The sequence below is a fragment of the Notamacropus eugenii genome, chromosome 5 (genome assembly GCF_028372415.1).
Source record: "Notamacropus eugenii isolate mMacEug1 chromosome 5, mMacEug1.pri_v2, whole genome shotgun sequence".
Classification (NCBI taxonomy): domain Eukaryota; kingdom Metazoa; phylum Chordata; class Mammalia; order Diprotodontia; family Macropodidae; genus Notamacropus; species Notamacropus eugenii.
Window position 1 is genome coordinate 199,858,726 of NC_092876.1, and position 27,070 is coordinate 199,885,795.

At 39.7% G+C, this 27,070-nt stretch overlaps 1 protein-coding gene across 4 annotated transcripts in view; it reads left to right on the forward strand.

Moving 5' to 3' along the window:
- The window catches only part of LOC140505659 (cilia- and flagella-associated protein 337-like), a 210,664-nt gene that overhangs the window by 97,378 nt on the left and 86,216 nt on the right, over window positions 1-27,070 (forward strand). For all 4 annotated transcript variants that reach the window (XM_072611852.1, XM_072611854.1, XM_072611856.1 and 1 more), the window contains 3 exons: window positions 2,391-2,437; window positions 12,916-13,033; window positions 19,824-19,893. In XM_072611852.1, the coding sequence (XP_072467953.1) occupies window positions 2,391-2,437; window positions 12,916-13,033; window positions 19,824-19,893 (235 nt within the window). The remainder of the gene's footprint in view (window positions 1-2,390; window positions 2,438-12,915; window positions 13,034-19,823; window positions 19,894-27,070) is intronic.

Here is a 27,070-nt window from a genome sequence, read left to right on the forward strand (position 1 = left end):
TATCATATTCCACACCCTTTGATGCCTTAATGTAGAAGCTGCTAGATCTTGTGTTATCCTGATTGTATTTCCACAATACTTGAATTGTTTTGTTCTAGCTGCTTGCAATATTTTCTCCTTGACCTGGGAACTCTGGAATTTGGCCACAATGTTCCTAGGAGTTTCTCTTTTTGGATCTCTTTCAGGTGGTGATCGGTGGATTCTTTGAATACTTATTTTGCTCCCTGGTTCTAGAATATCAGGGCAGTTTTCCTTGATAATTTCATGAAAGATGATGTCTAGGCTCTTTCTTTGATCATGACTTTCAGGTAGTCCCATAATTTTTAAATTGTCTCTCCTGGATCTATTTTCCAGGTCAGTTGTTTTTCCAATGAGATATTTCACACACATTCTCTTCCATTTTTTCATTCTTTTGGTTTTGTTTTGTGATTTCTTGGTTTCTCATAAAGTCATTAGCCTCCATCTGCTCCATTCTAATTTTGAAAGAACTCTTTTCTTCAGTGAACTTTTGAACCTCCTTTTCCATTTGGCTAATTCTGTTTTTTAAAGCATTCTTCTCCTCATTGGCTTTTTGAACCTCTTTTGCCAATTGAGTTAGCCTATTGTTCAAGGTGTTATTTTCTTCAGCATTTTTTTGGGTCTCCTGTAGCAAGGTGTTGACCCGCTTCTCATGCTTTTCTTGCATCTCCCTCATTTCTCTTCCCAGTTTTTCTTCCACCTCTGTAACTTGATTTTCAAAATCTTTTTTGAGCTCTTCCATGGCCTGAGCCCATGGAATATTTATTTTGGATGTTTGAGATACAGAAGCCTTGACTTTTATATCTTTCCCTGATGGTAAGCATTGTTCTTCCTCATCCAAAAGGATGGGAGGAGATATCTGTACACCAAGAAAGTAACCTTCTATAGTTTTATTTTTTTCCCCTTTTTTGGGCATTTCCCCAACCAGTTACTTGACTTTAGGGTCCTTTGTCAAGAGTAGGGTATACTCTGGGAATCTGTGAGATATCAGTTCCTCCAAGGTGGCACGATCAAATATGTACTGGTCTGGATGCAGAGAGGGATTTTTATGCCTAGAATCTTAGTAGATATCTCTCCATAGCCACTTGGCCTCCAGTTCCCAAGTCAGCACTGGGGGCTGATTTTCAGATAAGCTGAATGGGCAGGGCCAGCATTCAGTGTGAGACAAAGACCAGCTAGGCCAGGGCCTCCACCCAGAGTGGAGGCAAGACTCAGCTCTTCAATGCCCCCAGGGGTTTTTACGCTCCAACAATGGAGATTCCGTAGGGGCTGCTGTGCAGGCTCTGTGGCTGCAGCCTGCTGCTGGAGCTATGGGAAAGCCCTTCTCCCTTCCTGTCCTGTTGATTAAACCCCGTCACTGACCTTTGGTGCCTGTGGGCTGAGGGATCTGAGGCCCCACTACTGCAACTGGAGATTCCGCCCCTGGAGAGTCCTCCTCCCAGAGTCTCGTCGTGCCTTAACGCCCTGTGCCTTGCCACTCGGCCAAGGTTGGGCTGGGCTCTGCGCTCGGCTCTGAGTCCAGCACAACTGATGTTTCCGTGGGCCTTTCAGGTCACCCTGGGCTGGAAATCTCCTCCACTCTGTTGCTCTCCACTTCTGCTGCTCCAGAACTTGTTGCGTTCTCTCAACAAGTATTTACTCTACAGGTATTTTATGGGCTGTGGGGAGGACTCTGTGTAAGGGTGTCTGTCTAGTCCACCATCTTGGCTCTGCCCCCTGTCTCTACCACTCTAAATCTATGATCCCATGATACCAAGGTACGCTAGAGGATGGTTAAAATCTATCCTCAGACACTTATTAGCCGTGCGACTTATTAGCCAGGCTCTTAGTTTTGCTGAGTTTCAATTTCCACTCTTTTAAAAATCCAGCTAATGATAGCACCCCTCCCTGATTATTATGAGACTCCAGTGAGATTGTGCATGGGTATTAAAGTATTGCGTAAATGTAAGTTGTTGCTATTATTCTCCACACTGACTATCTGTACGGTATAGTTTTCCTGTGTGTCTAGTAGAGCCCAAAGTTGGAGTTTGCGGAAGAACAGGTTGGGAAAGAACTCTTGGTTCCTGCTTACCATGAAGTCCTATTTTTATGCCTCTTTTAACCCTGGCTCCAGAAAAATCACGTTTTGTTTTGTGCAGGTTTATCTCCTACCCAAGGTCACGGTAGCCTCACCTGCTCCCTGGTTCACACACTTCTTTTAGGGACGGAAAGCTGAAGTGAAAAACAATCTTGTGTCTTTGGAAACTGGGAGAAATATTGCTTGTGGCTGCTGCCGGGAGAAAATGAGCTTTGGGTGCTCAGGAAATAAAGGGTGCATGTTGTTTTCTTGTCCCCTGAAGTTTGTGATTTTTTTTCTCCTTCCTATCTTGCAGGGATGCGTGAACATTCTGTTTTTGGCTTCTGTGGGAGAGCTATTAAGGTAAATATTGATGCTTAAATGGAATTTGGAAACAAGAGGAATATTTCATTTTGAACACCTATCTGTTGCCAGAGAAGATAAGATCCATCTGACTATTAACCACTTTTTAAATAGCTTCCATCTTGAATTGACTGTTCATATCCTGTTCTTTAATTTTCTGGGTTTGTAATTGTTCCCCATCTCTTTATTTCACTACTCTGGCCCCTGCCTGCAATAACCCTCCTCAGAGAGGTCTGTGGGGCCCTCTGAATTTCACTGAGGAAACCTAAATGAGTTGCAGAACAAATTAGTATGAAAATTACAACCAAATTCGAATGATTGAGGTCATCCTCCCCCCATGACAAATGTAACATAATTAGCCTGCCAAGCAAAGCGGAAAAGCAAAGGGCTGTATGTTTCCTGGGATATTTCTGCTTACGTCACTCAGGCTTGAAACCCAGAAGTTGTTTCTGGATCCTCTCTCTGTCTCAGCTCAGTCTGAAGGCTAGTGGATTTTTCCTCCATGACGTTTTCCCATCCGTTCCTTACTTCCTGTGCCCTCTGCCACCATCTTAGTCTAAGTCTTCACTATGTCATGCTTCCTGCTCCATTCCCTATTTCATACCTCAGGCAAATAATTCACCCTAACACACTCTTGTAATCACACCATACCCTGTGCAAAGCTTCTAATGACTTCCTATCCTCTACTCAGAAATCCAGTCTCTTGGCCTGGAATACAATGGCCCCCTAGACAGTCTTACCCCAAATTCCTTTTCTAACTCTTTTCTCCTTCTTGTCTTCTATAAACCTTCTCTCTTCTCCAGTCAGAATAATCTACTCCCAAACCTCTGACTATGCCTTGAAATTTCCTTTCTTCTTGCTTGTACCATTCCCCATCTGGAAATGATTTCCTCCCTTATTCTACCTGTCAGCATCCTAACCATTCTTCTGGTCATCTCTTTCATGAAGCTTTCTTGTATCACAATAACTGAAAGCAAGCCTCCCCTCCTCCAAATTTGAATGGCACTTATTGTCTTTACCATTTATCTATCATATATCGCAGATTGCCTTGTATTTAGTTATTTGTGTATATTGTTCATCTCCTTAACAATATTGTTAGCTTCTAGAAGGCAGAAACCATGTCTTAAATTTCTTTGCAGTCCCACACTGTTAAACATAATGTCTTGTACATAGTAGGCACTCAAAACATATTTATTGAATGAATAATGAGTGAGTGATCACTGGACAAAGAGACAGGAAATATGGGTACTAGTCTAGATTTTGGCACTGATGATGTCTATTTATTTACATAAATACATACATATAAAATATATATGTATATATCTGCACACATGTACATACATATATAAGCATACATACATAAACAGAGGTTGAACGACTTGATGGATATAGATATGGAAATGTGTCCTAGTTCACATTTGAGGCTTTAATGAAATCATATTCATTGAAGAGCTTTGTGGAGAGTGTAAGGTACAAGGGCAAAGTAATATTAGCGGTCTTGTTCACTATGAATAGAAAGAAATGTACAGGGTTTATGTGGAAATAGAGACACATTAGTGCAGCAACTAAGGTAAACCAACAAGAGCTTGGTCACATTAGTGAGATCAGGGACACAGCATATTACCATCTTATATACCCTTCTTGAAAAATCGAGGAGTGTTTCTCAGAAAATAAGGGGTAAACAAGGAAATGAACGTTTCTGGGTTTTGACTTTAAAGATGGCTAGAGAACACTTTATTCAGTCTCCCCTACAACCTCCTCCCCCAAGACCCATTGAAATCAGTCCATCATGGAAGTTTAGAGCCCTGCTTAAAAGAACATGTAAACATGCTAGAAAATAAGCATAATTATAATGTTTCAAAATGGAGCAAACCTTTTCACCTACACTGATGCACTCATAATGGGCTCCCTCTTTATGAGCTTTGGCTTTTACATTAGCTCTCTTACTTCCCTCTTGGAATATGACTCAAGTTAATTGAAAATGAATATAGGAGACCCTGGAAAGCTTGGCAAATGAAAGGGATGTGTGAGTGGCCCCCATTCATCAGAAAGCCCTTTAGGGACCCTGGGGTGTCGCACGAACTCAGGCAGGAAATTTAACCTTTCTCTGCTTCTCCTCTTTTGTAAATTTAGGATCAAAATGCTGACAGCATCTTGCAAGAGTGCCAGGGAGGTTTAATTATTAATGAAGAATACCAAAGGCCCACATTTGATATAAAACTTGATTTGCCTGCCATGACTGCCTGATAGGAAGGCACCAACTAGCTTTGGATTAGCAATGCCATTGACTTCAAAACTGCTTGAAGAAGTTAGGCATGATTCCTGTGGGAAATTTTTGATTTTAAAAGAGAAGGAAACCTTCTGAATGATTTCCTAGGGGGAAAGTAATGTTGAAATACTTAGTAGTCTTTGAGATCATCATGGGAAAGTGGACAATGAAGAATGGTTCTCCTCAGTTCCCTCACCAACCTCTACACTCTCTTGCTTACCTGCAGCACACAAAGAATACCACAAAATGTCTAGGGATGAAAGCTTTCACCTTTATTTCAGCAGTGAAGGGAGAGATGGTAATTAGCAAATTCCTCACTCCTACCTTAATAATCTGGATCATTCTGAATTAGTCTGCCTTGTTAAAATCTCTTTTCCCCACTACCTTTCTTCAGTCTTACATAAGTCCAACCCTTCCCAATTCTAATCCTCTGTGTTCTTTTCCATCATTTCATCTGGACCTCTTGGTCTACAGTAAAAAAAGTTCCCCATAGCAAAGACCTCCAGAACTTGATAGGGTCTCAGAGGCCATGTACTCCAATCTTCTCATTTTACATCAGGAACAGCTGAGGTCCAGAGAACAGAAATGGCTTACCCAAGACCTCAAAAGTAACATCTGAACCCAGGTTCTCAGTCTCTCTCTCTCTTACTGCTCTTTTCACCACACCAAGCAACTTCCCATCATTCTAGACATTTCCTTCTGACATTCCTTCCATCTTTTGGCTCTCACTAGATAAAAACTTCTTCTTGAAGTTTACTGCATCTCTTGACAGCCCCTCCAGTAGTGACTCAGGTTCAGTCCACTCCCTAAGCACCCTGGTTAAGGACCTTTGACCTAGAACTGGAATGGATTGTAGAGATCATCTACCACCCCCTAGTCTAACCCCCAGCTTTAAAAACAAGTAACCAGGGAGCCATAGAGATGAAGTGAGGGTCTAAAGTCACACAGAGAAAATGTAACAGAGATGGAATTTAAACCCATGTCCTCTGACTCCAAATCATGCTCTTTTTACCATGTCATGATGTCTGTCATTCTAGAAATGGAAATAAATACTATGGGCATAATTCTGATAACTGGGTTCTTTGATTCCTCTTCTGAGAGAAGGGAAGACCTATGTTAAGGTGTTTATAATAGGCATGCTCTTCTTGACATTGTCACAATTCTCAAAACCAAGAAACATTTTTAAAGGCAGCTAATTACTGACTGTGTGCTGTGGTTGGTACCGAACAAAGGAAGCTGTATATCACAGCCTCCATGCCTGTCAAAGGCCCAAGAGGAGACAGAAGTGCCAAACAAGAAACAAACAAAACTTACATAACTCCTCCCAAACTCTTTATCCCTAAGTCTTTCACCTTCTCATTGTGAGAAATCTTTTCTTCTAGGTTTGATCCAGAAAAAAAAAATCAATGAAAGCCATTTATTACAAACAGCTGGCAATGTAGTATTACCATCAGCAGCTCAGCTCTGGTAATAGAGGGAAGGGCTAAAAAAATAGCTTGAATTAGAGCAAATGATTCCATTTTCCAGCAGCATCAGCTGTGGCCATTAGGGAAACCAGTGGGGAAAAGCCTATCCAGTTTATGCCATCTAAGAGTAATGGGAGCAGTTAGAAAGGATTAGCTGTTTTCTGAAATACTAAGACCCTATTCACGCTCCAAATGCCAAGGACCACAACTCATTTAAGCCATGGTTTTCATTCACAAAATTAATCCAAGGGAGCATAGTTAGCACCCTTCTACCAAGTTGGGTATTTAGGGAGGCCTTTTGGTTTGGAAATTATGCTTAACTTCTTTCTAAAATACCAAATATTTCTTTCTGTACTTCTGTCTTCTCCAGTGACTAGAAGTAAATACCTCTAGGAGACCTAGTCCTTTCCATTAGGAGAGAGAGAATGTTGTCAGACATAAAATGAAGAAAGTTGGAAGAGCAGGGAGATAAAAAAGAAAGCCACAAGGACAAATCAAGTGGTTAAGTTGCAATAAATGATCTGAACCATATGGAAACCATATGGAAATCATGGTAGTTGAGTTTCTAGTAAGAATGTACAGTTTATCATAAGAGATGGTTATTGTGTCAAGAACTTAAAGAGACAGTTTTACCTAGCAAACACACACACACACACACACACACACACAATTCCAACGGATGCTTTGGGACTTGTATTACAGCAAAATTTGTTTGTTACAAAGCAAGCCAGTTCAAAATGACATCCTTTGTAAGGAAAGCTAGAAAATACCTGGGTAGATATAGCAAAATAAAAGTAACTCATATATAGAATGTTAGGGGTTTTTTTTTTTATCAAAAAATACTCTAAGCATATTCTTGCTCAACTTGATCTCATGCCAAGTTTTTTGTAGTCTTCTTTTCACCTTAACTGCTGTGTATTATTTTGTGAAACTACTTAAAATTTTCCATCTTCCTGTAATTCAAGTAATATTGAAATCCTCTGACTTTAGTTGTTAGCCCTGCTTGACCAGGAAATTGCTGAGGCTTCAGGAGTTATTGAGTTAGTCACAGTTTCTGGGTTCTTTTAGCCTCTTCATTGTGGCAAATGTGGTGGCATTGTGGTGTAAGAATTAGCAATGGAGTCAACATATTTACTTTTATCTATGTCCCGTTTTCTGGAGTTGATGGTCTGACTACTAAAGGTCAGATTGGAGCTTCTGCAATTGTTTCTTTTCATTGGTATCCTTCTAATTTAGCATTTATTTTGACTTTTGCTCTAATCAGTTAAGAAAAAATTATTAGCCAGACATTTCCTAACTGTTAAAATCTAACTAATTTCCTGTTATGACTAATGCCTGATTTCATTCTTCTGAAAAGCCTACTAGTCATTCTTCCCTTTCATTTCTTGTTCCCAAACCAGAAGTTCTAAACCTTTTTCGTGTGTCATTGATCTCTTTGGCAGTCTGTGAACCTCTTCTCAGAATAATTTTAAATTATTTTTAAATTTTTTAAAAATGTTTTCATTTTAAATGTTTCACATAAATACATAGGATAGTATAGGAAAACAATTGCATTGAAATACAGTTATCAAGATTTTTTTTAACAAGTTCAAAGACCCTGGGTTAATAACATCCGTGACTTGAATATTCTCCCAAATAGTTTTCAGTGTCATTCCCCATGTGTGCTTCTACATTGAAGTCATTGCATATTCTTGATACAATTTCTTCATGTCTTAATCCACTGTAATACATGCTGGTACATGATCAACATTTGGAGAAGGAAATGGCAAACCACTCTAGTTATCTTTGCCAAGAAAACTCCCAAAGAGATCACAAAGAATTAGACATGACTGAAAATGACTAAAACAACAGCATGATCCTGTTTGCAAAATGATGAGGTCCTGGAAGTGTCCCATTAACTTTTATTTTTTACTGATTAGGGAGCATACAACAAAAGAAACTCCCACAATCCCTTTATATTTAAATCTCTGAATTTAGGCAGTCCTTCCATTTAAGTGCAACTTCTTTATGTCATGTGGTTTTTATTACAGTGAGAATATTAATATGGATACCATCAAGTCCCTCTAGAGATAACTGATCATTGGACAAAAACTTTCACATTAATATAAATGTGTACCCTCAAAGGTAAAAGGAGTTAAATTGATATTTGTAGAGGGCTTTAAAACTATGTAATTCATGATAACCCTGCCTTCCATCTTTACTACCACTCTACTTTAATCACGTCAAAAGAAGAAAGAAATTTTAGGAAATTTTGTGAGTTATCTAGGGCAAAAACAACAACAATAAAGCCATTACCTGGTGGTCAGTTTTCTGGTGAGGAGTCTCTTCTTACTTGGTTGAATTGGCCCTTGAACGATAAATACATCATAGTCTGCTTCCATCCCCAACACTCAAGATTTTTATAGTCTAGTGAAACCTGGCAGATCTCCAAAGTCATCTATATGCAAAGATGAACTCTGAAAGACTTTTTTTTATTAGAGATGACAAAACAAAGTGAAATCAAACAGATCTGGCATTTTTCATAGTAACCTGTTTTCATTGACAGCAATTGTGCTACCACACCCCATGAGGACTTTGCCTTCTCATTATCCAATGAATGCATTTAGAAGTTGGCAAGAGTGGCTGGACCTGATGAAAGACATAAAAAAGAAGTCTATATTGCTAGGCTCTGTGCTAGGCACTGGGGAATCCAAAGGCAAACATTAAATAGTTGCTGAGAAGGAAGGAAGAAAGGAAGGAAAGAAGGAAGGAAGGAAGGAAGGAAGGAAGGAAGGAAGGAAGGAAGGAAGGAAGGAAGGAAGGAAGGAAGGAAGGAAGGAAGGAAGGAAGGAACTCTGTTGCCCAACTGGAACTGGCCAGTTGGGTCCCCAGTGGGGCAGCTTAAACTACTCACAAGTTGTTGTTTGTCCTTCATTCTTGAAGAGGATCATGACATGAGGAAGATGATAACATGACTTACAGAGGAATTAGATTTAAGTGAGGGAGGGTTGCCCAAAGTTACCAGCCTTACTTTCTCCTCTGGAGTCATTTGGGTCCATAGATCAAGATGACTGGAGATGGCCCTGTGCCTGGCAGATAGGTGCTATATAAATGCCCATCTCACCCCCCACCTCCATTATTACAAAAGAAGGGCCATTTATAAGAATTTAAGTGAGAATATTACACAGTATTGTTAATCCCACAAGTCCCCATAATATCACTTTGTGTCAAAGATATTGTCCTCGAACGTTGTATATAAAAAAAGAATTTGTATATTAGACTTGGAGTGAAGGTTCAAACCTCACCTCTGACAATAACTGCATGAACATAAAAAATCAGTTATTTCTATGAGACTCAGTTTCTTCATCCATAAAATAGGGATAATAATACCTATTTTATCTACTTCATAGGTTTGTTGTAAGGTTCAAGTGTAAGAGTATATGCAAAGTACTTTTGCAAACTTGAAAAGTGCTATATGTGTCCTTTATTCTCATGACTGATATTATTTACTTGGCCAGCTAGGTGGCATAGTGGATAGAGTGCTGGACCTGGGTTCAGGAAGACCTGAGTTCAAATTTGATCTCAGATACTTACTAGCTGTGTGACCTTGGGCAAGTCACTTAACACTGTTTCTCTCAGTTTCCTCATCTGTAAAGTGAGCTGGAGAGAGAAATAGCAAATCATTCCAGTATCTTTGCAAGAAAACCCCAAATGGGGAAACAGAGTCTGAAAGGACTCAAAAGAATTATTTGCTCATTGACTTACATTGTGATTTCAAAGAGTCTTTCTGCTTGATGTTAGGTTGTCAGTGGCTCTCCCTTTAGCTTTATGTCTCTCATTACATCCCACTCTCCTCACTCTCACCTCCTACCTCTGTCAAATAATTCATTATCTGAACAAACCTGTGAATGCCATAGGGAAACTTTCTCTATTTGCAGGAATCCCAGAGATAAACCTTTTTGTGAAGTGAAGAACCATTCTTCAGGGCAAATAAGCACTCAGAATTCCCCACTGGGTCAGGGTATTTTTCAGACCTCCTACTATTCAGGGATTAGGGTAACAGCACCAGAATCTTTTGGCAGCTCTTGCCTCTGTGGATGGAGGGGATGGGGATACTGTGGACAATTTTACCAAGGCTCTACCAGACAGTAAGGGGGGTTCCCAATAAGATGCAGGATGACCTAAGGACCATACTGTAGTAACTGTCTCCTTCCATCTGTCTGCTTCCTCAAGGGATTCATGCTGATGCTAGTGGGCATCAGAGTCTGATATATTCCTCAGCAAGTTAAAAGCTGAAATTCAAGGTGGACAATTTGCTGATGACACAAATTTGCTCAAATTCATCAAAGAAAGGCCTCGGACAGGGATCTGACCCAAAGAATGTCCGAGAAAATGAAAAACTGGGGGGAGGGAGAGACTAGCAGAAACCTCTTCCTGCAGATGAGTTCTGAATTAGTTATAACCTTTCCAGAGAGCAGGAAAAAATTCTGGTTTTGTCCCAGGTAACTCAGGGAACATCTTCCATTTGCTAATTGCTGATCATAAAAGTGGATAAGAGGTTTGAGTGAATTAAGAAAGGGTTGGAGGATAATTCAGAAACTATGATAATAATGACATTGTATAAATCAGAAGCCTGTCCTTACCTCACAGTTTCTCTCTCCTCAGCCATGTTCTCTCCCTCCTTCCCCCTAAAATCAGCTTCTTACGATGGAGCTGGGCCCTGGGTTTCCAGGCAGCAGTGGGGAGTGGTTTAAGGCTTTCTCTAGAATTTAGCATATAGATATCTTGAAGGGTTAGTGTATGCTCCACAAAGCATCAGTGGCTGCTTTTTTTTTACTTCCCTGGTTCTCCATGACTGTCTCCTGGACATTTATTCTCCGCAGGCCCCCACCATGGCCTTTCACAAAAAGTCTTTACTGAATCTTGAATGCTTTCTGGGGAAAGGAGATGCAAATGATGAGCAGGAACATTGAAGAAAGTAGGGTTGAGGGAGGGAGAAGGAAACTGGAGAGCTTTTGGATGAGGGAAAATTAATAGGAAACAAGACACATATGTCAGGAAAGCAGAAGAGAGAGAGAGGGCCCACAAAGCAACAATGAGGTGTGAGGCAGCTCTACTGAGCCCTGCTTAATTGGGTCTATTGTTGGAGAACAAAAATGTACCTTATTAAATGACAAAAAGCAGACTTTTTAAATGTCTCCCTTAAAAAAAACAAAACAAAACATTGGATTGGACTTCTTAGGATGTTGTTTCAAAAGCCCAAGTCAAACTTGCTAAATGCAATAGATGGCAAAATGCATGGAAAGAGGGAAAACTTATATTCCAAAGTGCCCTGCCTGCAACCAGTATGTGTTTGTATATATTTATATGGAATGGAATGGAACAACTATTTATTAAACACCTACTTTGTGCTGAGTACTATACTAAGCACTTTACAAATATGATCTCATTTAATGAAACATTTATATTTGAGATCAACGAAGAGTATTGCCTCATTTGTGCTGTATCCCTTTGAATTGTGAAGAGTTAGAGAACAGAGACTGTGCAAATAGTTGGACTTATCTATCTACTGGGCAATTTTTCTACACCATTTAATAAGTATTTACTATGTGCCGGGCATTGTGCTAAGTGCTTGAGATATAGCAACAAAATGTTGCCTGCCCTCAAGGAGCTCACTTCTTGCTCTGGAGAGACAGAAAATAAGAGATAGCTAGAAAGGATGGAAGGAGGGTTTGAGTGTAGTCTGGAGGGCGAATTGGTAGGCTTGATCCTGGCCAAGATAAAGCAGAGTCCTAGATTCCTGAGAGGAGGATGGGTTGAGGGGAGGTGGTGGTGTGATTTGTAGTTGGTAATGTTACTACTTTTCCTTCAATAACCTGAACAACCTGAGAATATGAGCTCTCCATTCATTCGTACCAAGTGTAGTAAAACCCCACATAGGCCTGTCCCTTGATTTGTAGGATGGGAGTGTCATTGTGTGGCTCAAAGAGAGGCAGAATAGACATCTCTAGCCTATTCTCCTTCCACCATCCCTCCTGCTAGAGGAGAAGAAGCAAGAAGCTGGAACCAGAGGCTACTCCTGTCTCCTCAGGAAGAGGGGCTGCTGGGCTAGAATTATATGTATCCACTCCCTTAAATATTCATCTAGGGCACTGCAGAAGCAATGGGAAAACAGTTTCATGGAGTGGATGGTAAACAAAGTCAGTGTCATAGAGAGGTCAAGTAGATGAAGACTAAATAAAGGCCAATTTGATGAGGAGTGACCTCCAAGAACACAGTAGGAATAGAACCCCATCACAAAGGGTAAAGAGAGGAATGTATGACTAGGAAGCCAATATGGTAGCCATAGTCTACAAGTTCAAAGACCATGAATCAAAAGGGAATTCTGAGCTGGAATAGAAACTTAAAGAGGAAGCAAGATAAAACCAAGATTTTTTTTATGTATAAGATGAGGAGGGCTACCTGAGCATCTGTGAAGGAAGGAACCCATGAGAGATGAGATTGAAAATGTCAAAGAAGGAGTTGGCAGAAGGATGCAAGGATATAAACTGAGCATCAATTGCAGTTGGAGGGCTTTATATACTTTAGTCCAGTGAAGTTCAAGAAGCACCTCCTTACTATGTGCAAGGCACTATGTATTGTGCTGGGAATTCAAAGACAAAATGAAAAATGGCATCTGGCCTCAAGGAGTCCTTATTCTTCTCTCCATGACCCTTTAATAAGCTCATATTATCTCCTACTTTACATCTTTAAACTTTTTCCAGAACCTGGAAGAAGCTGCCTCCTGTCGAAAACATGCCAACTATTAGAATTAGCAGTGCAGTGAGTTCTCCCAACGTCAAATATGTTCGTTGGAAAGTGCATGAAGATTGGGTGACTCAGGTAAGAGGCAGATTAATATACAATAACTTATCAAGCTTCCCTCTCTCTCCAGTCAATACTTGAATAAACAAATAAATGAAAAACATTCTTTATAGCATTAACCCAGTATAAATCACCCCTAATCAGTCTAGCAATCATTTGTTGAGTACCTACTATATATCAGATCCTGTGCTAGATGCTGGAAATATAGAAATAAAAACAGAACAGTCTTTGCCCTCAAAGAGCTTACATGGTATTGGAAATAATTATTTATTCAACCAACCCCAAACAGGCATTGACTGAAAGATTCAAGAGACCATATGAGACATATAGTACAATCACTCCAAGAGATACAACATGTATTGCAATATTCATAAGATGAGGAGTGTGTGGTTTCAAACAGCCTCCCCTAGGCATGACCACTAACATTTCCTACCTTTGGCTCTCTTTCCCATTTTATCAGCACATTTAAAGTTGCTGTGCTAGAATACCTTAGTGGTTCCTGTGCCCAAAGAAGATATTTCTTTTCCTTTATCCCAGGGAATGAGTTGGTTAAAATGACTCAGGGCTCATGGGACCCATGAGATACCCCTGTGACTTCTCATCTGAGGGGAGTTGTATCAGTGCAATTAAAGCTCTTGTGAAAGACTGGCATTGTTCTTCATATTGAATCTGTGCTGAAGTCAGCTCCAAAGAGAACTGCTGATCCAGTCAAAAAGAGCAGGAAGATGCTCTGAGCAAAACTGCTTCAAGACAATAGGAATGGTGACATCTATTAGAGGAAGGTAAACTGACACAGGGCAGTGAAGTGGCACAATGGATCAAGCACTGGACCTGGAGTCAGGAGAACTCATCTTCCTGAGTTCAAATCCAGTCCCAGACACTTACTAGCTGAGTGATCCAAGACAAGTCACTTACTTTTGTTTGCCTTAGTTTTCTTATCTGTAAAATGACCTGGAGAAGGAAATAGCAAACCAGTCCAGTATCTCTGCCAAAAAAAAAAAAAAGTCCAACTCTGTGACACAACTGAAACGACTGAACAACAAGCTGGAACTTACTTTCCAAATTTCTAAGTCTCCTTTGAACAGAGAGTTAAAGTGGATGATAAGGAGTGACACTAAAATAGTCTTATTTATAAAAAGGGAGGATGAATTGGAGTATGGGATAATACCGTAGAGGGAGGAAATAACCATTAAAAGCATCAAGGCAAACTTGATAGGTGAAATAAGGAATAAGAAGAGAAAGAAAGGCAGCACCAAGGAAAAAACAATGATAAAGACGCAATTGAGACTGACAAAATAATAACCACAAGAAAAAGGAAATAAATAATAGGTTAGGCTGCAGTGAAAAAGAAGCACGAATTCAATTCAACAAAATTCAATTAACATTTATTAAGCACCTAGGAATTTTCTTTTAATGGGAAAAAAGTCAGTCCTTGTCCCCCAGGAAGTTTTACTCTGCTAGGATCTGACATGTACACACAGATCAATGGAGGATAAAGTAAAACGTGGTAAGGACGATAAATGGAGAAAAATGCTCTAAGAAAATGTGAGGAGTACTCAGGCTTCCTGGAAGAGGTGGCACGCACACTGGGTCTTTACTTTTGAAAGATAGAAATTTCATTCCTGGAATCAGGGCCAGCCTGTAGAAATGCTTGGAAGTTAATGATGTTGAATAGAAGGGCAGGTCACATATAACGGCAGGTGCTGGTCTAATTTGGCTAGAAAGTAAGTGAATGAAGGGAAGTAGTATGAAATAAAGCCGAATAATGAAAGCAATGCTAGAGGTAGAAAGAATTTTTTAACATAGTCTGATATATTTCTTCATGAAACAAAAAGTATGAGGAATCCAGCTGCTATCATAGTATTTTGCTCATCATAGGCATTTAATAAACGTTTGTTCAATTTCATAGAAAACCATAAATAGACCCAAGGTATTCTATAATTTCTATAATAATACCTGCTTTGTAGGGCCCCTCAACTTTCACCCTCCCTGAAAAAGCTGCCTTCTTTTTTAAATTCATCATTCAATCAACAAACATTTATTCATTGACTATTTAGTGCCAGAGAATGTATGGGGTGTTCAAGGAGGACTGGCACCTCTGATCTGAGAGCTGTGGAGCTCTTTTCAGGGCTGCTCATCCACCTTTGGTGTCCATGTGACACTCAACTCTCACCTGTGGCTCCAAGAAGCTGTAGTGTGTGCAGTGGCCACATCCCAGTAAACCATCTCAGCAGATGGAATAAATAAACCAGGTTGAGGGTAACTGATGGGCCACAACCCCATCAGTGAGCTAGGGGAGTATCTACCCCAAGCATGTGAATACCTCCCCTAATGGAATGGGCATATTAGAACAATTTGTTCCAGTGGCTATGAAGGCAGCTAAAGCAGGTGCTGTGGAGTCAGCATCATTTGGTCAGATGTCAAAGATGACAAGGTCATCCACAGCATCCCAGGCCATTACCAGTCATCCCAACATTTTTCTTCCCACTGGACTTTAATGACTCTGGAAGAGAGCATGAGGCTAATGATTTTGTACAACTCTGTCTCACTTAAATCCAATCCGCCCATGAATCGAGATATCACCCTATGATGTCACTGGTCCTCTTTGAAAATGAAGGACAAACAACACTTTTGTGTGAAGCACTGTGCTAGGTTCTGGGAATATAAAATGAAACAAGCCCTACTCTCAAGGAACTAACATTCAAAGAGGGTAACAACGCGCACGCACACACACACATATACACACATACATACATACATACATATATACATTATATATGTATGTGTATGTATATATATATGTTTATACAGAAATAGTACAAAGTAAATACTGTGTAACTCAAGAAGTAGGGGGGACTCTAGTTGGGGGATAAGAGAAGTTCTCCAGTAGAAGGTTTTTGTTTGATCTGTGTTTTGAAGAAAGTAAGGAATTCTAAAGGGCGAGATGATGAGGGGATGTATTAGAGGCATAGGGGCTAGTTAATAAAAATGAGAGATCTAGTGCTACATGTGAGGAACTGAGAAGAGGCTGGTTTGGCTGGCCCATAGAATACAAGATGGGGAGAAATGTACAACATGACATTGGAAAGACAGATAGGGGGCCAGGTTGTGAAGGACTTCCAAAGCCAAACAGAGGAGTTTGTGTTTGCTTCTAGAGGCAATAGAGTAAGGGAATGGTATGGTCAGATCTGTACTTAAGGAAAATCACGTTAGAGAGAAGAGAGTTGAGAGCACTGAAACAGTTCAGGTGAGAAGTGACAAGAGCCTGAAAATCCAGTTTGACTTTTAACTTGGTCCCTTCTTACCTTCCCAGTCTTCTTACACTCTCCCATGGAATCTACCATCCAGTGGCACAGGCTCTCTTGCTTTTCTTTGAACAGGACACTCCATCTTCCATCTCCAGACATTTTCACTAGCTGTTCCCCCATGCCCAGAATGTTTTCTCTTTTCATCTCTACCTCCTGGCTTCCCTGACTTCCTTCAAGTCCCAATTAAAATCCTACCTTATTCATGAAGCCTTTTTCCATCTCTCTTAATCCTGGTTCCTCCCCTATGAGATTATCTCCACTTTATCCTGTCTACATCTTGCTACCACATGTTGTCTTTCCCATTGTACTACAAGTTCCTTGAGAGCACGGGCTGCTTTTTACCTTTCTTTGCATTCCCTTAACTTAGTGCCTGGCACATATTTGGTGCCTAACAAATGCTTGTTGACTCTATCCAATGGCAAGAGGATGGCCACATTCAAATCTGCTGAGACAGGGCAAAGACCATATCAGTCATCGAACAGGCAAGAGAGGGCAATGTTCTTAGACTGAGTTTGCCAGTACAGTTTACCATGGTATCTGGATTTCAGGCCCTATCTCTTGTTGTTCAGTCATTTCAATCATATCTGACTCTTCACAACCTCATTTGGTGTTTTCTTGGCAAAGATACTAGAATGGTCTTCCATTTCTCTCTCCAGTTTATTTTACACATTAGGAAACAGAGACAAATATGATTAAATGACTTATACAGGGTGACACAGCTAGTAAGTGTCTGAAGCCGGATTTGAACGCAGGTCTTCCTGACTCCAGGCCAGGTATTCCATCCACTGCACCACTTAGCTGCCTTCTTAACCCTACTATGTGATTTCCTAGGGCTCCCTTGGGATTTTCTCTTCTCTGTTGGACACTCAAAGGCTATGTCCTTTGTCTGTGTCTCCAAGAAGAATGGTCTCAGAGATTTCTAGAAGTCACATTTAGCCAAGTTGGGGAAATGGAAGAGTGACCAAAGTGATCCTTTCTCCTGGAAAAATGGCAAAGACAAAAGGAGTCAATGAACCAATTTTACCTTGAAGGGGAGGTTTCTAATGTAGTTAACTCATCATAAGTTAACAGTGTGGCATGATAACAATCAATAAGAACTTAGACTCTCTCTTGAGAAATAAGGTAGCCAAGATCACAGATATAATAGTTTCATACCATCTTCACTACCATATGCTATCCTAGTCAAAATACATCTGAAGTATGTTAACATGGGCTCTATAATGACTAAATTATATATTAGAAATTCTGGAGAGAATTTTTAACACATAGTATAGTCATTATTCAGCCTATGTTAATGAGTATAATGCTCAGTTCTGGGCACCAAGACCTTTTAGGAAGGAAAGGGGAAGGTACAGTATGTCCAGAAAAGTGTGACCACAATTACTGATAGTCTTAAGATCATGCCATTTGTGAATGAGTTGAGAAAACTGGGAATGTTTAGTCTGGAAAAAAAGAAAGGAAGGCTTGGAGAGTTGGACAAGTTACTTGTTTAGTTACTTGAAGGGCTATCATGTGGGAGAGAAAATAATTTGTTTTGCTTGATCCTAGAGGGCAGATAGGATAGAAGCAATGGAAGTTGTAGAGGGCAGATATTGACTTGATATAAAGGGAAATTTCCTAATAACTTAAGTTATCCCAAATTGGATGAACTGCCTCAAAGTCTCTGTGTTTCCCTTCTTTGAAGCTCTTGTTGAATTTGGATAACTGCTCATCAGGTATGCTGTTGAGAGTAGAAAGGATTCCTGTTCAGTGTGGGTAGGACTAGGGAATCACTAAAGAATGTTTTGACTCTGAGATTCTTTGTGATTCTGTATAATAAAACTTGTTGTTCAGTTATATCAGTCAAGTCTGACTCTTCATGACCCCATTTGGGGTTTGTTTGTTTTTTTGGCAAAGATATTGGAGTGGTTTGTCATTTTTTTCTCCACCTCATTTTACAGATGAGGAACTAAGGCAAACAAAGTTAAATAACTTGCTGTAATGCTAATGAGAGCTAAAGATCTTCCTCACCCATTAATGGGCCTGCCCATTAAGGGAAACTTAATTTGGGGAGGCCCACATCTTTTGTTAATTTCTAATGCACTGGTTCTCAAGGGTTGTGATGCCCTCTGGCTCTGAAAAGTATATAAAGACCCTGAGGTGAGGTTTTACTTTGGGGCTTACTCATTAGAAGTAGTTTTTTGGCAAGATGAGACTCTGGGTAGCTGCTAAGGAGCCCCCCAGCTTTGAAAACTCAGATGTTGGTGTTTCTCTCTGGTAACTACGTATATATGATCAGGCAGTTGGAACTGTCTGTTGATCTGTGATGTATATATTGCTTATGATCAGACAGTTGGAAGCCCTGTCTGTTGATTATTATTTCTTTGTATTTTCTGTGAAGTTCAGGATGCTGACCTTTTCCCCTGAACTAAATGAATGATATATGTGCTTGATTAAAGTAGATGACTGACCCTTCAAAAGTTGCTTTCCTTTTAGAAAAGCAAATCTAAGAACCTGTACCACAGTATGCCGGGGGCCTTGCTGATACACTTGCTCAAGGTCACACAGCTAGTAAGTGTCTGAGACCAGATCTGAACTCAGGAAGATGAGTCTTCCTGACTGTAGGCTCAGCATTCTATCCACTGCACCACCTAGCTGTCCAAGTTTAACCCAGTTTAAATGATCTTATCCTTTATTAAGATCACCCAGAAGTGATGCTAGTGCTAGAAATTTTGGTCAAGGTGATAGAGTGATAGGAGAGATCTTTGGGGGCTAAAAGTTTAGCAGAGTATAACAGCATTGCTCAGAATATGTCTTTGAGAAATGGTTAGTTGAATGAATGAAGCTGTGAATGAATGATCTGCCTATGTGCAGCCCTTCTAGCTATGTATCTGGTTACTTTAAAACCTCTCCACATTGGCATTTTTCTCCTTAAAATGTGGTCCTCAGAGCTGATATGGTTAGGGCAGAGTTCAGGGGATCTCTCAATCCCAGTATTTGTACTTTAAGCCTTCCATACTTTAATGGAAGACCTTGATCACTGCACTCTGTTTCCAAAAATAGATGGTCCTGGGTGTCATGTGTCACAGTATTTTATGTTCCTCACTATATCTTCCAAACTGAAGGTAACTCATACAAATGAATAAAATGTTTTTCTCTTTCAAGTCCTTTTAGCTGTGATGTGGGTCACATTCAGATTTTGCCAGAAAATCCTAAAATAGATAATAGAAACTGCGACATGTTCTGTTAGACATGATACACAGGAATTGTTTGCTCTGGTTTTAGCTTTATGAGAAAGCGTACAAGGAAGATACTGCCATCAGCAACCACGCCAATACACCCACTCCTGTCCACCCACACACACATGTTTTTTTTAAAAATGTTCTTCATGCTTTTAACAAGTGGTTTTCTTTCTCCAGAAACACATTTCCAGTGAATTTTAAAATACTGTTACACAGTTCTATTTAATCTTATCCACGATCTTGATGTTAATTGACATTTTCTCTCTCTTTTTTTAATAGTTGAACTACTATGATTCCATTCAAGTCGTCATTTCTGCCTCAATCCATGAGCCCACTGCTCTAGTAATAGGTATTATTTATCCATTCATATCAATCCTCTTTAATGTTCCCTGAGCTTGATATTTCCTACCTTTATAGTTTCTATACCATTATAAAAGATAATAATAATAATAATTTATATTTTATAGTATCTTTATAATGCAAAAATGTTTAGTCTTATTTATGCCTTTAAAAATTCTGTTCATATCTTGTGTTTTTATATTACCTTCATTTGTGAGAATATTCTTCCTCTTTCCCAAGTCATTCCTTATTTTAAAAAAAATGGTGTGGGGAGTGGGGAGTGGGAAAAGTAGTTCAGCAAAACTAATCAATTTATCAATTGAATCTGACAGTATATTCTATGTTCTGTACCTATAGTCCCCCATCTCTTCAAAGAAGGGAAGGAAAGGTATATTTTCTCATCTTTTCTTCAGGTACCTCCTTCCTTCTTTCTTTCCTTCCTTCCTCCCTCCCTCCTTCCCTTCATTCCTTCCTTCCTTCTTTCTCTCTCTCATTTATATAGAACTCAGTTTTGGGGTGGCTTTTTTGTTTATTTAATTTATGTTGTAGTCAGGTAGACTCTTCCTGGTTCTACTCATTTCAATTGGCAATAATTCATGTAAATCTTCTCAAGGTTTTCTGAATTCTTAGTGTTAATTTTTTCTTATGGTATTCCATTACATGTACCAGTCATGATTTGTTTGGCCATTTCCCATTCAGTGGGGTGCCACATCTCTGGAATTGCAACTTCTTGTCCTTGGAATTCAATACTCTTTTCTAATGAAGAGAAGCATTTAAGCAAAATCACCTGATACTGGGATGGAATCTGACAATATTCTCCACTAACAGTCTCCCATCTCTGTTGAGAGGAGGGAGGGATGTTTCATTATTGATTCCCAGTTTCCTTTTATTGATCTTCTCATTTACAGGGTTGTAGTGATATAATGAAATATATTTTTATATGTATTATCTCAAGTGATATTTGAAGCTAGGTGGTACAATGGGTAGAAAATAGGCTCTGAAATCAGGAAGATCTGAGTTCAAACCCAGCCTTAGACACTTACTAGCTATGCGACCTCCAACAAATCATTTAACCACTATATGTCTCAGTTTCATCAATACAGGTAAAAGCATCTACTTCTCAAGGTTATTGTGAGGATGAAATGAAAAATTTTTGTAAAGTGCTTAGTATAGTTCCTAAGATATAATAGGTCCTTTAAAATGTTTATTTTCTTCCTTCCTTCTTTCCTTCTTCTTTTTCTCCCTCATCCCCTCCTTCCTTCCATCCTTTCCTCTTTCTTCTCCTTCTTTCCTCTTTCTTTCATCCCTCCCTTCTTGCTTCCATCCTTCCCTCCATCCTTCCTTCCTTCTCAGGGGCTGTTTAGTGTGTCTTTGGATTCCCTAGTACCTAGCACAGAGTCTAGCAAAATAGTAAACACTTAATTCTGAACTGAATTCTAACCATATTCTGGTATGAGCTTGGAAAACACAATACTTAAAAAAAAATTTCATCACAATATTGATACCCAAGGTCATATTTTCCCCTTGATTCTAAAGGGTGGGGAGAGATTTTGATGAGTCAGTTATTATTCCAAATAGTAGAATGCTACATTAAGTATTCAGAGGTCTTTAACATTGGTTATCCCTTCAGATAAGCAGTAGCTCCTCCCATCAGACGTTTAAAAATTTGCTATTTGTTAACAAAGTAGAGGATGAGCCACCATGATATTTTGGCCCAAAGGAATGATGGTCCAAACCTGTGGATGAGTTCTCAGATCTGCCTCTGTGTGTGTGTGTGATCCTACTAGATCACTGACATCATGACTTTTTGCCTAGAGATACTTTGTAACAGTTTTCTTGGTAAAGGGGAGCATTTAGATGGAAAGGCAATTGCTGCCCAACCTTCCCTCCCAAGTCCTCCTCCCACACCCAAGGCCATCACTAGGGAGCTAGAGTCCAGGGTAAAGCACAACATCTTCCTCCCCCTTCCCTCCCCCATCCCCTTGCTTCCTAGACAATATTGTTGTGTGGATGTCATCTGGTTAAAATGAGCATCAGGAACGACCCTGAAAGAGAACACAGGACGCAAAAGAGCAACATGCATCTTGAGGGATATACAAGGACAACAAGAGGAGGTGTATGATGCCAGATGGTGAACTCGGGTCTTTCAGTCCCTGAGGGGGAGGTAGGGTTATGGGTTGATCGCATAGATATGTCTGGGACCTTTTTTTTTTTTTTTTTTTAGAGGTGAACTATCACTATTTCCTTCTCCCTCATTCTATTTCTCCCCTACAGTAACCTCCTTCCCCACAAGCTTAGGAGCTAGTGTGAACACCCTAAGGGCAGTTCTGCCTGCAATTCACTTAATCCTTTAGGAAGTTTTCCAGCACGTTGAACCCAAGTCTGCTGCTCTGAAGGTCAGTGATGAAGCACGAAACCTGCCTCCTGATAGAGAGATAATAGACTCAGGGAGGAGAATGAGAGAGAGATTTTTTTGGACATGGTCAATGCAGGAATCTGTTTTTCTTAATCATGCAAATAATTATTATTTGTGTAATAATGTATATTATTCATATTTATTTAATATATATTATAAAATAAGTAATTATTTATCACAATGGTTTTATTTTTATTTGATAGTGGAGGTATGGGGAAGAAGAAAAAAATTATGTTCATTGAGAAAATTTAAATTTAATTTGAAAATCTATTTCTCTATAACCTCTTTATTGGTCCTGCCAGCTGGAGTCAAGTAGAGCAAGTAAGTCTAGAGCTTCTTTCGTGTGACAACTTGCCACCGCTATTGCGCTCACCTGAAATTTTTGATTCTTCAGATATTGTGATAGTCTAGGATTTGCAACCAATTGACACCAACAGAAGAATAATTACACTTCAAGGTACTTCAACCAATCAATCAATGAACATTTATTAAGTGCCTACTATGTGCCAGGCACTGTGCTAAGCTCTGGGGATAGAAAAAGAGGAAAATGACAGTCCCTGCTTTCAAAGAGCTTACAATCTGGGGGAGGCAACATGTAAACAAATATATACTAACAAGATATATTCAAGATAAATAGCAAATAATTAACAGAGGGAAAGCACTGGAATTAAAAGGAGTTGGAGGAGGCTTCCTGTAGAAGGTGAGATTTTAGTTAGGTCTTTTTTTTTTTATTTTGTTTTGGAGGGGGAAGGCAAGGCAATTGAGGTTGGCTGACTAGCCTAAAGGTCACGCAGCTAATGAGAGGCATCCGTATGGATTTGAATTTAAGTCCTCCTGTCTTGAGAGCTCGTGCTCTATTCACTGCACCACATAGCTGCCCCGATTTTAGCTAGGTCTTAAAGGATGCCAGGGAGATCAGTGGTTAGAATGGAGGAGGGCTAGCATTCCAGGGAAAGGAGGAGGAAGGGAAGCCAGAGAGAATGCCCAAGGCTGAGAAAAGTGTAGATGACAAAAATATGGATCTTTGTGCCAGGGAAAAAAAACAACAAAAAACCTTGAGGTCAGTAAAAAAAAAAACTACAAAATTTCTCACATGCATTCCAGCTCTGTCTTTTTTCTAACCAATTCTGGTCCCATTTTATTGCCTTTTTGCAGCACCTGTCCAAGATGCTCATGGACTAATTCAATCATGTGGTTTATTCAATTGCATGTGATAGTCTGAATGCAGTGCACTCTTCATCCCCCTGATTTTTCTTTTATAGATTGTTGTCAAACTGTTGAGTGATTATGGATGTCATTTAATAGGGTCATCAGTGTTCTGCAGGGTGATACAGTCAATATAATATCATGTAAGACATGAGCATGTGGAGGACCTCATCTTCATTGGGAATCCTTGGATTCCATGCTGTATGCCCTCCATGGTTGTGTCAAATACCTTGGGCAAGTGTTGTTCTTCCTACTTTATGCCTTACTTGATTTTATTGAACAGAAAATCATCAAACAAATTTTTTTCTTCTTGCAGCAATCAAATTATCTCGTATGATTTTAATGTAAGTATGTACAATGCTTGATTGGAAAACTTAAGGCTGCATTTTGTTTTACTTAGTCAGATGCTTTTTAAAAATAATTTACAAACAGTAGATTAATTTGCATTCTAAAATTTCCAATATCATGCATATTTCAAGGAAAAGAAATTATACTTCTAATGAAGCTTTGCCAAAGAGTATTGTGGTCCAGGAAATGTGGTCACCAAAGCTTTTAGTTGTATTGGTCTTCCTTACAAGGTCAAGCCAAATTTCGGAGTTGCCAGGGAGTTTTAGAGCCTGACTCTGGGGCAGCAGTTGGCAGCTTTGCAGAAGTGACATGTGACATCTTCATTTATTCAGTCTAGTATAAGGTTTCATGTGCCAATAATAACCACTGCCCTTCTACACCCAAATCTCTGTGGATTAGGAGCCTTCAAGTCCAGCTGGGGTCCGGTGTAACTTTGATGAGTATTTGCTATTGTTTGTTTTAAAAAAAGAAAATAAAAATCCTGTCATCTTTGGGTTGCCCAATGTCTTCATCTGTGAATGGGGATAATTCATACTTGTATTACCTGTCTTTTGTGCAATATAATGGAATCAGGAGAGACTTGACTTGGACTTGGCTTTAAATACTGCCTCCTGGACTTTCCAACTATACGACTGTAGGTAAATCACTTAACCTTTCTGAGGCTCAATTTTCTCATGCTTAAAATACTTGTAGAACCTACATCCCGAGGCTGTTCTATGGATCAAATTATTTGTAAAATGTCCAAAGTGTTATGTAAATTTCAGCAAGGATAATTATTATTAACTTCCATCTCTACTGTTGAGGGCTAGATTAACAGGACTTAAAACTCCTTTGACGCAAGTGATCTGGCCAGACGCTGTTCATCTTACTGACAGGGTTTGCTGCAGAAAAGGGCATCAATGTGATTCCATAGAAAAAATATTCATGCATTTCTACATACTAAAGGAGGTTCTCTTTCTATAGTCTGGGAGTCATTATTTTACCCATGTGGAGTATTATTTCGTTCATATGTGGTTCATATCCTCTAGAAGTAGAGAAAGAGAAATAGAACTTGTCTTTGTCTTTCTGGAACCAGGGAGTCCTTGTGGGTAATATGAATAGGTCTGTTGGTCTGTGTCAATCTGTGGGGGTCCAGAAGTGACAGAGTAACTGTTCTAACAGTGATAACTACTAATAAGGATTAGTCTCAGGCTAGATAGATTAGGTGGCAGCTAGGTGGCATGGTGGATAGAGTCTAGAAGACCTGAATTCAAATGTGGCCTCAGACAAACACCTACTGACTGTATATACCTGGGAAAGTCACTTAATCCTATTTGCTTCAGTTTCCTCATCTATAAAATGAGCTGAAGAAGAAACTGGCAAACCATTCCAGTATATTTGCCAAAAAAAGTCCCAAATGGGGTCATGAAGAGTCAGACACAACTGAAATGACTGACCAACAGTAACAATAGATTAATTGGGCTCTTAACTAGAGGGAGCTATAGAGAATAATAGATACAGTACTGACCCAGGGTAAGGAAGACCTGAGTTCAAATATGACCTTAGATACTCACTAATTGAATGACCCTGCTCAAGTCATTTAACCTCTTACTACCTCAGTTACCTTGACTGTAAAATGGAATAGCACCTACATCTCAAGATTGTTATGAAGATCAAATGAGATATTTGTAAAGAACTTAACACAGAGCCTGGCACATAGTAAGTACTTAATAAATGTTTGTTTCCTTCCTTCTTCACTGAGATTAGGGTTCTGACACTCTGGCTATCTCTACAATACTATCAAGGGAAAACACCTAGAGAAGACAGTATTCTTTCTTGCAGAACTATGGTCTTATGTTTGCTTTGGAATTTGAATTGTGACAGTTCTTAGTATTGACTACAATAAGAACCTGGATCTTACACTGGACAGTAAGTCAAGTGAAATCATGAGAAAGCTAAAGGAAAACCCACTGCTCTTTCCCAATATCTCTTCCCCTCTTCCCATTCCCTATTTCCCATTCCTCCACCCTCACTCCTCCCTCCCTACTCCTCCTTTCTCACTTCCTCCTTCTCCCTCCACTTTCTCTTCTCCCCTTTCCTTACTTCTCCTCTCCATTCCTCACTCCCCACCCCTTCCTCACTCCCTACCCCTTCCCTGTTCCTTCCTCCCCCTTCTCCCTTCGACCCTTCCCTCTCTCCCTTTTTTTACCCTATTTGTAGCAAAGGCTGATCAGGTTCTCTATCAGATCTGGAGTTGTGATTTTGGACCAAAGTGTGTTATGCCACCAAAGTCCTTGGCCCTGCCAAATGATTAAACATCAGAAACCAATAGAATTTTATCAATAGAAATGGCATCAAAGAAGAAGGAGTACCATCTATTTTACCTCTGTACCCTATGAACTGTGGGACTTTTCTATCTGACTTTCAGGGTCAGAGTATGAAAAGCTTCAAATGCCAGCCAAAAGATTTATGGTGAGAGAGAGAGAGAGAGAGAGAGAGAGAGAGAGAGAGAGAGAGAGAGAGAGAGAGGAAGAATCTATTAAATATTTACTATGTGTTAGGCACTACGCTGTTTTAGAGATACAAACACAATAAAACTAGTTAGACCCCTATTCTGAAGGACCTTACATTATAATATAAGACAAAATATGAAGGGGAGCTAAAGGGAACTCCCTGGAGTTTACTGAGTTGGAGCATGACACAGTCATCCTACATTTTAGGAAAACCACTTTGGCAACTGTTCAAAGGATGGCTAAGGTAGAGAGAGATTTGAGGCAATGAATCCAAATAGAAGCCTATTGCGATAGTTCATACAAGATGTGCTAAGAACCTGAACTAGGGTGATGACTGTGAATGGAGAGAAGGAATGAACGGTAGAGATGTAAAGATAGAAACAACGAAATTGGGCAGCTATGTTAGATAACTGGGGGGAGTGAAGGTGAGGAGTTGAAAATGACACTGAAATGGTGAAACCTGGGAAGATGGTGGTGCTCTCATCAGCAATATGGAGGTTCAAAAGGGGGTGGGTTTGGACTTTGTAGGGAAAGATAATAAGTTCTGTTTTGAACATGCTGAATTTAAAATACCTATGGGGAAATGAGTATGAAATGGCTAATAGGCAGTTGGTGACGAGGGGCTTTGGCTCCAGATATCCAGGAAGGAACCAGTAATTGGGAAGAGATTGAAGGCCCTACGATTTAGCAGTTTAGAGATCTACTTCCCTATGCCCCCACTCCCC